Source organism: Primulina eburnea, chromosome 11 (assembly GCF_022965805.1).
Source record: "Primulina eburnea isolate SZY01 chromosome 11, ASM2296580v1, whole genome shotgun sequence".
NCBI lineage: Eukaryota > Viridiplantae > Streptophyta > Magnoliopsida > Lamiales > Gesneriaceae > Primulina > Primulina eburnea.
Genome location: NC_133111.1, coordinates 35,748,676 through 35,761,112, shown reverse-complemented (window position 1 = coordinate 35,761,112; position 12,437 = coordinate 35,748,676). Strand labels below are relative to the sequence as shown.

The window sequence follows — 12,437 nt, the reverse complement described above, 5'->3', positions numbered from 1 at the left end:
TCATTCATGCTCTAGTTTGAGAGCTTTATGGTGTGTCTTCCCTCATTCTCAAAACATCTATTTATAGGTAAGATTGGATAATAATTCTTATAATTTATGCATGCTTTAAAATATTTTAATTATTTTAGTCAAAAATTTGGGCACAATTGTTTTTCAATTTTTTGGTCTCTTGTTTTTCAATGTTTTGAGCTCATGTTTGTCAATGTTTTGAACTCCATAATACCTAGTAAATATAATACTAATACTAATAATTAATAATAATAAATCATATTCTTACACCATTTAATCGTCCTTTATTCGTTTTATAGGGTGATAGTTCCACGGAAATCTGAAAATGAAGCGTCTATTTTCTCCTCCTTGGCTACGCTGCTTCGACCCAGAATTTTTGGTTTTTGCAACGTTTCCGGCATTAGGAAGGCAATGGATGCTGGGATATGTGGTTTGCGCTGATAAGGACTCTGTTATACTGGGAATTTTCTACGCTTGGTTACGCAGATTTATGGTTTTGAGCGATGGATTTGTGGGAAGATTCAATTACATAGACCTGCAGAAAATATGTTCAATTGTGCCGATAGGGAACGGGAAAGGGTTTCATAGATAATGATGAGTAGGAAATTGAAGGAAAAACAAACTATTACTCGCGCAGAAGAGAATAGGAGTGAGAAACAGGAAGGAGGAGTAGAAAAAGAAGATGACCAATAAAAATAGGGATTCATATAATTTTTTATTAGTTAAAAAAGAGTAAAAATATAAAAACGCATGAAATATGGAATAAAAAGTAATTTAGACTTTTATCAAATATTAAAACATAAAAAAAATTGATGGAAACTAATCTTAAATAAATAATGGTCACGTATATTTTTCTCCAAATTGCCTAAAATGAGTTCAAATTGGGTTTTTTTAGCGACTCTGTTATACTGGGAATTTTCTACGCTTGGTTACGCAGATTTATGGTTTTGAGCGACGGATTTGTGGAAAGATTCAGTTACATAGACCTGCAAAAAATATGTTCAATTGTGCCGACGGGGAACGGGAAAGGGTTTCATAGATAATGGTGAGTAGGAAATTGAAGGAAAAACAAACGATTACTCGCACAAAAGAGAATAGGAGTGAGAAGCGGGAAAGAGGAGTAGAGAAAGAAGATGACCAATAAAATAAGGATTTTTATAATTTTTTATTAGTTAAAAAAGAATAAAAATGTAAAAATGCGTGAAAGAGTAAAAAGTAATTTAGACTGTTGTCAGATATTAAAACATGAAAAAAATTTGATGGAAACTGAATCTTAAATAAATAATAATCACGTATATTTTTCTCCAAAATGAGTTCAAATTGAGTTTTTTAAAAATGAATTACCTGCATGTACGTACGAAAACAAAAAATAAAAAACTACTGGCACATACACCAATGGAAAATCCCAGCAAGCTCCCTGCTGAATGCCACGTAGCTTTAACACGCGTCGCTAACACTGAACACGTGGCAGCTTCTTATCTATTTTCAAGTTCTATAAACTCGCAGATCCTTTTAACGTAACTTTTATCTGTGAAATTTTCATCTGTTTACTCATACAGTGTTAGAACTTTTGAGCCCTGTAATAACCAGCGTTTTCGAATTCCAGTTGTCTGCTCGGTGTTCTTTCTTCAATGGCGTCACGAGATGAAAGATATAAAGCAGGTGAAACTAAAGGTCAAGCCCAGGTAAATCCACAAATGTGCATATTATACGTTGAAAATATATATAAAGACGTATCTATATACGTAAGTGAAACTGTATGTATATATATGCATGATATTCTATACCGTTGATGTATATCTTAGAAGATTATTCTTAACCATGTTGAAACTTGGCCTTCTCCAGGAGAAGGCGCAGCATGGAATGGACACGATGAAAGACAAAGCCCAGGAAGCCAAAGACAAGGCTTCGGGAGCTGCTCGATCGGCTCAGGACCGCACCCACGAATCCAAAGACCAAACCGGCGGCTACGTGGGCGCAGCGAAGGACAAGGCTTCCGAAACGGCTCAAGCCGCGAAGGACAAGGCTTCTGGTGCAGCTCAAGCAACCAAGGATAAGGCATCCGAAATGACTGAGTCTGGCAAGGAAACTGCACAGTGTGGGAAAGAGAAGACCGGCGGGGTCATGCAGCAGACTGGTGAACAGGTGAAGCAGATGGCCAGAGGAGCGGCGGATGCTGTGAAGAATACGTTCGGCATGGGTGGCGGCGCCACGGAGCAGGGCCCACAGGGAGGAGTGGAGAAGTAGAGTAACGTGCTTTGATTTTAGATGTTTTGTTTTTCGTTTCATGCAGTGCAACAAATCCTCGTCCCTTGAATATGTTGTATGCTCTTGTTCGAGGGCGAGGTTTTGTGTTTTGTACACCAATAACGTTGTCTTAATAAAATGCTGGATTAATCATTGGGAACCAACGACTGTAGTTTGTTGGTTTATTTACATTATCTCAACAATTGTTAAAACTTTTTTCACACACATTTGTACGGATTGTATGCATCGTTTCTACAAACTTCTTTTATTGATCAATGACTGAAGTTTGTCCGCTTAAAATTATTCTTGGAACTCTATTTTGAATATTTTTTAAACAGTTAATGGTTGAGTAAATGTTTGTTTTTAACGAGATCAATTTTATTGATATTTATAATAAAAAATAATATTTTTAATTTTTAAAAAATTATATTTTTTCATAGGTAATATAAATAAAAGATACGAATTATATTAGATTTCCACAGTCTTAATTTATTTTTATAATTATTGATTTTTTACGTGGATTTGTAACTGTATTATTTACTAAATATTAACAAATGTTACGAGATAGATTTTTTTGTGAGACGGTCTCAAAAAGATCTTTTTTGTTCTTATGCACCCACGTTTCTGACTCGGTCGGTATTATCCCGTAATTACTTCGTCTCTTTAAATGATTGAAAGTCACAAACCTACTCGATGACATCAAAAAAAGTCTGAAACGAAAGCCGGCTCGAAAGTTGATCAGGTGCATTTAGAACGATATGTGGCAGCTTTAGATTTTGGGTTGAGAAGTTACTTCCTCGAATCTATGCTTTCTATGTTTCAATCGGATACCAATTGCTTGGATGCGTTTGAACTCGAGATGAGATGAGTCAATATTATCGATATTCATAATAAAATGTAATATTTTTAGTATAAAAAATAATATTTTTTCATTAATTGATGATTCGGATAGAGATTTGTTTCATAAAATACGAGACTGTTTTATATAAGTTTTTGTCTTATGTGAACGTGAGGATAACTCTTGAAACTGCTGATCTTATCAACAGCAGTTGTTTTCACAAAACCGATGTGAACCTTTTTTATAGTTCTACCTATTAAGTACTTAATTTTATACCTATGAAATTTATTGTCTATTATTTGATTTTTGATTGACTAATGGTTGGGTAATTTAACGAAAACGGAAGTTATTGAACACTTTTAATATTTGTTTGTATTAGCAGTTGCTCTTTCTTATTGATACAATCATAAGGACCACTGTTGAAATTCCTCAGTGAATATTTTGCAATGGTTTCTTAATTTTTTTTAAAAATTACTCTTCTATTAAAACACATTTTTGAAGGTTATTCAAACATATGGATTAAGGTTCCATATTTAAAACCTATGTACTTTATGACCTATAATCTATGTATTTTATGGCCTTGAGTAGCCAAAAAAAAAAAAAAGAAGATATATAAAATGTTAAAAAAACACTCTTTTAGCTACACTATCAACGTAATGAGAGTATATTGAGATGAGTTAATATTATTATCGTAGTGAGTGATTTATTGGGAAATTTTTGTGAGTAAGTTTCATTGTTGTTTGATTTGGTTAGTTAGTCATATCGAAAAATAATGATTTTAAATTTTAATGGGTAATATTATCTGTATTATAGATAAGAAATGTTGTACGAAAAGAGTAAGACTGATATTTAAAGGATATAAAATATCAAAAGATAGACACACATATCTTTAGACTCATGAATATAAAGACTGACCCATTAGCACCTAAGTAGATGCATTTTGCGCTGTGTCTTGACTAACAACTATAGTTATAGCTTAGTGGTAATCGATTTATCCTAACAATGGTATGTATCATTACGAGATCATGAGTTCAAGTCTCCAAAGAAGCATACTTCTATATTTCTTGAGAGGGGATGTTGGGTTAAGCGTGCAAGAGTGAGAATATTATTAGAATTTGTGACCTCTTGAGAAGTTCGAGTAAGTTATGTTGCTGACGTTGTGCCGCTTGATCTAGTTGGCTAGGTGGTCGTAAAGAGTGACACCAGATCTTAACGAATAATACTGTCTTTACTGGGGACATGACCGATAGTAGGAAAATGTTAAGAATAATCTCTAATAGATATGAAGCAACACCAACATATAGATGCGCACCTCCCCAAATTCATTGACCTAAAACCCGACCTATTAGCACTTAATTAGGCGTACTATGCGTTACCACAAGAATAAGAAAATAAAGTTGTGCATTGGCTAACATTTATAGCTTTTGGCCCAGTGGTAAGAATTTGATCCTAACAGTTGGTATCGGAGCGAGGTTATGAGTTCAAGTCTCTATAGAAGAATATTTCTATACTTCTTGAGGGCGAATGTTGGGTTGAACATGTATGAGTGAGAGTAGTAATAAGATAGGTGACTTCCAGTGTGCATCAAGCTGGTGATGTTGTGCCGTTTGATGTTGTTGGCTAGGTGGATTAACGAATAATATTTTCTATGCCGACGACAAAGCCGATGTTATGAAAATGATAAGCACTCAATCCAAACATAACTCGATTGACGATATTTTCATTTCTTTCTTCCATCAACTAATATATATACATATAAATTTAAAAATAATTTGAGCCAGCCCGGGTATGTGAAGACCCAAAGAAATAGCTACACAAAGCCATGAATTAAAACACATTCAAACCATGCAACCTTTTGCATGGAGGGGAAGAACTCAAGCCCCCACTCAAACCATGCAACCTTTGGCATGGAGATGGAAGACCTAAAGTCACATTGCATGAATTAAAACTGCATTCAAACCATGCAAACTTTGGCATGGAGGTGGAAGACCTAAAGTCATATTGGTGCCTATAAATAGTGGCAAAGATTGAATGAAAATCACACCAAAACAATATCAAAAGTTCTCTCCAAAATTTGTAATTTTCGAGTACCAAATATTCTGCACAATTTCAGAAGGTTTTGCTCATAGTTTTACACATCCAAATCCAATCTACACCGTTCAGAATACGCATATACGTGTTTTGAGCAACATATCCAAATTTCATATCGATCCAACGATTCCATTAGGCGCAAACAGTTTTGCAAATTGCCTGGTCGATGTCAAATTACAACTTGTTCATTACAAGATTTTGGAACAATCTTTCAAGTAAGTGAGTTTTTGTTATACTCTTATGTACAAGAATACATTATGTATGTTTCTTGAAATTCGATCGGTATGACATATTCGTTTCTATTTGTTATGAAAATCTTATAACAATTTGTTGTTGATATTAGTTATAATATTGAAAGCATGTTTGAAATATTTGAAATGCACTGTAATGATTCGAATTAGAAATGACAAGAAATTCCGATATTTGATATGTTTTGTTTAAGGCCGTGGTGCGGTGGGATATAATAACCGTTCTTTTGGCCTCGCATCTTAGAGGAGTAACATATAGGGGACTAATCAGTAAACCATGAACAGTGCTATGATTGTACTTTGTGTATATTCGACTCAACATGCTTACTATTGAAATTATGATTCCATTGAAATCATGATAATATATTCGTATAATTATCACCTTGATATTCGTTATGGTCGATCGTCCCCCATTTACTGAGTATTTCCCAAGTACTCACCCCTTAAATTCCCACCGCAGATAAGAACGAGGAACAAATCGAAGATAAAGAACAAGAATACTTTTGGGGATGGTGATCCGATTCAAGACCAGTCTCTTTATTCTACCTTTTAGTTAGATTATCGTATTTTATGCTTCCGCATTGTATTTCAATCGCATTGTAAAGACGATTATTGATTTATATACTAGACTCGCTTTTGGTTATTGATGTACTACATGACTTGTTGTTATACGATTTTAAATTGTTACACAACGTCGATGACACATCTCGGTTTCGAGGCGTGACATTTAAGTGGTATCAGAGGCGCCAGGTTCAGAATCCGGCTGGGGATTTCGAAAGACAAAATTTGAAGAAGTTAGATTTTTGCAAAAACTTAGTCATTCATGCCCACCCCAATCTTAGATTTGAAAATTGTGACTTCCCATAGGAAACTCAAGAATTCGATTCCATTTATTATTCTGTAGTGATCTCGACGTATAATCTTCAAACCATACGTCAATTCTCGAATTTTCCATCTTTGAACCCTTTCTGAATCAAATCTCGAATGAGATGACTATGAAATTTACCGTTTGAAGTTTATTCACGACCTTATCATTTTGTAAGCCTTTCCATCTGTTTTTATTTCAGGAAATGACTTCAAATTCTTTTATGCCTCGCACTTGAACCACGGCTCGCATGAGTGTTATACCAGTCCCTGACAAGGACACCATCATTAAGGACCTCCGAGCATCTCTCGCTCGAGAACAGAGAGACAACGAAAAACTGATTGCAACTTTACATACTCTATAAGAAGAAAAGCATGAGCTAGAGGAACAGAAAGCTCATCTCCTGGCTCTCTTGGAACAGACCTCTTTTATAGTAGTCCAATGACATCAGCAAGATGCATTGGTCATTCAAGTACTACAAGATTCGGTGCAGCATCTGACTATGCAAAATACCCTTATTGACTTGGAACCTAAAATTGAACCAATAGAAGAACCAATGGAAGACGAATCATTAGGAGATGGCGAGATTTTAGATGATTGAGGGTTTAGTATCGCGACTAGTTCTAATAATGATCTATAATCCATTTGCTTTCTCATGAATTTTCCCTCCTTTTGTGCTTCCAAAAACTTGGATTTGTATTTCTTCTTTTTTTTCGTTTGATTCAATAAAAAATTTATTTGGTTTTATCAATGGTCGATTTCAGTTCATGATTAACTCATATATATGTTGGCAAACAAATATCTTAGAAACTTGTACACTTGTAGGATATGGACGGAAGACTAGTACGAAACAACCGCAACCTGCGCTACGGAAATCGCAACAACAATCGGAATAAATCCGACAATGAAGGAAATCTACCTCCACCACCACCACCAGGATTGGGCCTAAGTCAAGTTGACTTAATGGCCATAGCAACTATTGTGGCCACTACCATCCAATGGTTGGGTAACACAAACGCCAATGGCAATCCGCCACCACCAGGACCTGCATCACATGGGGTCAAGTACCACTATCAGTCTCTACGAAAGAATCACACTCAAACATTCAATGGAGACCCGGACTCCGAATTTGCCCAAAGTTGGCTCACAAATATCGAGACCCAACTCCGCTTACACGAGATTCCCAACGAGTTCAAGGTGGATGTGGTAACACCATTTTTAGAGGAAAGAGCAGCCAGATGGTGGGAGACAGTCTCACCAGCTTTGACAGCAGATGGACCAATCACATGGCAACAGTTTCGAGAGGTATTCCTGAAAAAATATTACCATGCTGAAGTGAGATTACAGAAGTTGAGTGAATTCGAAAATTTTGCTCAAACTTTGGGTATGTCTGTGGTGGATTATACTTCAAAGTTCAACTCCCTTGGAACCTATGCACCCACTATCATGGCTGATGATACCTTGAAAATGCATCGGTTCAGGTGTGGTCTGAATAGCCGTATCCATTCAGCTTTAGCAGTTTACCAACCCACGAGCTTTGCTGATCTAATGGGTGCAGCAATAAGAGCCGAGACATACATCAAGCGCCGGGAGGATGAGAACAAGATTAAGTGACCTCCTTCTGGACAATTGTTTCAAGGGAAACAACCATTCAAAAGACCAAATCAGTCCAATAGGTCATTCAAAGGAGCTTCGTCCAATCCAACCTACCAAGAGGCCAAGATGTGCCCCATCTGCAATAACCTTCATTCTGGGGAATGCCGAAGGAAGACTGGTGCATGCTTCAATTGTAGGAAGTTAGGACATCGAATTGCTTATTGTCCCGAGCCTAAGAAAGGGGCATGGTCAAATACTGATACTACCCCCAGCAAGCCAAAGGAAAATAAGCCTAACGCTCGTGTGTTTGCAATGACTCAGAAAGAGCAGATGACTCAAACGATGTCGTGGCAGGTATCATTCTAATCAATGAAATGTCAGCATATGTATTGTTTGATTGTGGTGCCACTCATTCGTTCTTATCTAAGAGGTTCACTAAGAAATTAAGGTTGATACCTGAAATACTTGTCGAACCCTTTAGATTAGCAACTCCCAGTAGTAAAACAATTGAAACACATAGGGTGCACAGAGATTGTGAGATCTGTATCAATGATCACCTATTTCAAACTAAATTGATTCAACTAAACGTGGTGGAGTTCGAAGCCATTATGGGAATGAATTGGATATCAAAGAATCACGCAATTGTAGACTTCCGCTTGAAGAACGTCAAACTAAGGGCTTCGAACCAAGAAGAAATCGTTTATTATGGCAAATTCAAGAAACATGAATCCTTACTATCTGCTTCCCAGACTTGGAGAGCCATGAAAAGTGGAGAAGAAGTTTACCTGGCTATGTTAAGCGAGGTAAAGGAAAGAACCACACTTGCACTAGAAGAGATTCCGGTAGTACAAGAGTTTCCGGATGTCTTCCCTGAAGAACTCCCTGGCACAATCCCCGACCGCGAAGTGGAATTTGATATTACTTTAGTACCCAATGCTACACCAATCTCAAAAAACCATACCGAATGGCTCCAGCAGAATTGAAAGAACTCAAAGAAAAACTTCAAGAATGGTTAGATAAGAAGTAAATCTGACCAAACGCATCCCCATGGGGAGCTCTTGTCCTATTTGTGAATAAAAATGACGGAAGCATGAGATTGTGTATTGATTATAGGGAACTGAATAAGATCACAATCAAGAATAATTACCTGCTTTTAAGGATAGCTGACTTGTTTGACCAACTCAAAGGAGCTATAGTCTTTTCCAAGCTCGACTTAAGGTCGGGCTACCACCAACTAAAGGACGAACGATATTACGAAGACAGCCTTCAGAACAAGGTATGGACACTATGAATTCATGGTAATGTCGTTCTGGTTAACAAACGCTCCGACAGCTTTCATTGATCTCATGAACAGGGTGTTCGAACCATTTATTGACAAGTTTGTTGTGGTGTTCATCGACGATATTCTGGTATATTCATCAAGTGAGGAGGACCACAAAAAATATCTTCGTCTCACCCTCCAGACGCTTAGAGAAAAAGAACTATACGCCAAGTTTAAGAAATACGAATTCTGGCTAAAGAGCGTAACATTCTAGGGACACATAATATCAGCAGCAGGAGTGTCTGTGGACCCTAAGAAGGTAGAAGCAATCATGGATTGGTTGAGACCAAAGAATGTGACAGAAATTCGAAGCTTCTTGGGATTAGCGGGCTATTATCGAAATTTTTTTGAAGGATTCTCTTCAATAGCCATACCCCTCACTAAACGAACGCAAAAGAACTCTAAATTTCAATGGAGTGAAGAATGTGAGCAAAGTTTCGAGACCTTGAAGAAGAAACTTGCCTCTACTTCGGTATTGTTATTGCCTACTGAAGGAAAAGACTTCACCATCTACAGTGATGCTTCAAAAGGAGGTTTAGGGTGTGTGCTCATCCAAGATGTAAGGGTGATTGTCTACGCTTCAAGGCAACTGAAACCATATGAGCAAAACTATCCGACGCATAACCTCGAACTAGCTGCAGTGGTGTTCGCACTAAAAATATGGAGACATTATCTCTATGAAGCCAAGTGTGAGATTTTCATTGATCACCAAAGTCTCAAATATTTGTTCATGCAAAAAGAACTAAATATGCGACAGATACGGTCGATTGAACTCTTGAAGGATTATGACCTGACGATAAGTTATCATCCGAGCAAGGCAAACAAGGTAGTTGATGCTTTGAGTCGGAAGAATATGAGCAAAGTAATCCTAGCGTCACTTTCAACACAACCATGCCTCCGAGAAATGATCGAGATAAGTCAAGATCGAGACCCCAATTTGGTGAAACTGAAACAACAAGTTGAAGAAGGAAAATAATTGGATCTCCAGACAGATGACAAGGGAGTGGTGTGTATGAAAGGACGATTGTGTGTACCTGATATTGAAAATCTTCGACAAAAAGTGATGTATATGAAGCACACAAGTCAAAATTTTCAGTCAACCCCGACAGTACCAAAATGTATAAAGATTTGAAGAAAAACTTCTGGTGGAGTGGAATGAAAAAGGACGTTGCAATGTTTGTCTCTAAGTGTCACGTGTGCCAACAAGTTAAGGCAGAACACCATAGACCTGGTGGACTTCTTCAACCTTTGGAAATCCCAGAATGGAAATGGGAACATATTTCCATGGACTTTGTAGTCGGTTTACCAAAGTTTAGACAAAGTCATGATGGTATATGGGTAATCGTAGATAGACTCACAAAATCTGTGTATTCTTACATGTCTGCATAAACTATAATCTGGATAAAATGGCCACCTTATACATGAATAATATCGTACGGTCACACGGAGTTCCAGTTAGCATACTATCAGACAGAGATCCTAGGTTTGCATCCCGTTTTTGTAAGAGCTTTCAAAAAGCTATGGGGACAAAAGTTACTCTTAGTACGACATATCACCCTCAAACTGATGGCCAAACTGAGAAGACAATACAAACTCTTGAAGACATGTTGAGAGCATGTGCTCTAGACTTCAGTGATATGGAACAAACATCTGTCCTTAATCGAGCTCGCATACAATAATAGTTATCACAGCAGTATTGGAATGACACCGTACAAAGCTCTGTATGGACGAAAGTGTCGATCGCCACTATATTGGGATGAAGTAGGGGAAAAAGCCATGGTCGGACCCGAACTAATCCAAGAAACAGTGGATAAAGTTTCTATGATCAAAGAAAGACTGAAAACTGCACAGGTTCGACATAAAAGCTGGGCTGACCTGAAAAGAAGGCCCGTGGAATTTAAATGGGCGAAAAAACATATGTGAAAGTGCCATCCATGAAAAGTGTAATCCGATTCAATAAGGCTGGAAAACTAAATCTCAGATATGTTGGACCTTTTGAAATTCTTGAGAAAGTGAGAAAACTTGCTTATAGATTAGCATTTCCACCCGATATGTCAAGAATCCACAATGTTTTCCACGTTTCGCAGCTAAGAAAATATATTTCCGATCCAAGTCATATTTTGAAGGCTAGACCACTTCTGGTTGAGGGCAATCTAAATGAAGAACTGAAGTACGAGGAAGTTCCAATCCGAATTATAGATAACAAAGATCAAGTACTGAGAGAACAAACTATTCCATATGTCAAAATACAATGGTTCAATCACACCAAAAAGAAACCACTTGGGAGTTGGAAGAAAAGATACGAGAACAATATCCTTATCTCTTTTATAATCGTGTATAGCCAAGTTTCGAGGACGAAACTCCTTATAAGGTGGGAAGGATGTGAAGACTCAAAAAAATAGCTACACAATTAGCTACACAAAGCCATGAATTAAAACACATTCAAACCATGCAACCTTTTGCATGGAGGGGGAAGACCTAAAGTCCTCACTCAAACCATGCAACCTTTGGCATGGAGAGGGAAGACCTAAAGTCACATTGCATGAATTAAAATGCATTCAAACCATGCAAACTTTGGCATGTAGGGGGATTGCCTAAAATCATATTGGTGTCTATAAATAGTGGCAAAGGAATGAATGAAAATCACACCAAAACAATATCAAAAGTTCTCTCCAAAATTTGCAATTTTCGAGTACCAAATATTCTGCACAATTTCAGAAGGTTTTGCTCATAGTTTTACAAGTCCAAATCCGATCTCCACCTTTCCGAATACGCATATACGTGTTTTGAGCAACATATCCAAAATTCAGATCGATCCAACGGTTCTATTAGACGCAAACATTTTATGCAAAGTGACTGGTCGATATCAAACTACAACTTGTTCATTACAAGATTTTGGAACAATTTTTCAACTAAGTGAGTTTTTGTTATACTCTTATGTACACTAGCATTTCATAAGTGTACTACTTGATATATATATATATATATATATATATATATATATATATATATATATATATATATATATATATATATATATATGGACATAGTTGTTCTTTGTAAGTATGTCCACATTTGCTTAAAAATACATTATATATGTTTCTTGAAATTAGATCGGTATAACATATTCGTTTCTATTTGTTATGAAAATCCTTGAACAATTTGTTGTTGATATTATTTATAATATTGAAAGCATATTTTCGAAATATTTGAAATGCACTA

At 36.7% G+C, this 12,437-nt stretch overlaps 1 protein-coding gene across 1 annotated transcript; it reads left to right on the top strand.

Moving 5' to 3' along the window:
* The first annotated feature begins 1,541 nt into the window (after positions 1 to 1,541).
* LOC140804847 (uncharacterized) lies at positions 1,542 to 2,420 on the top strand. Its single transcript, XM_073161000.1, has 2 exons — positions 1,542 to 1,694; positions 1,855 to 2,420. Exons 1-2 carry the CDS (start codon positions 1,641 to 1,643, stop codon positions 2,254 to 2,256), a joined length of 456 nt encoding a protein of 151 aa, XP_073017101.1. The 5' UTR covers positions 1,542 to 1,640; the 3' UTR covers positions 2,257 to 2,420.
* The last annotated feature ends 10,017 nt before the right edge of the window (positions 2,421 to 12,437 follow it).

Bases quoted from the DNA above. Each gene is read 5' to 3' on its own strand.
- LOC140804847 (XM_073161000.1), top strand. From the start codon at position 1,641: ATGGCGTCACGAGATGAAAGATATAAAGCAGGTGAAACTAAAGGTCAA. The intron at 1,695-1,854 runs GTAAATCCACAA...GGCCTTCTCCAG, and splicing joins AAACTAAAGGTCAAGCCCAG to GAGAAGGCGCAGCATGGAAT.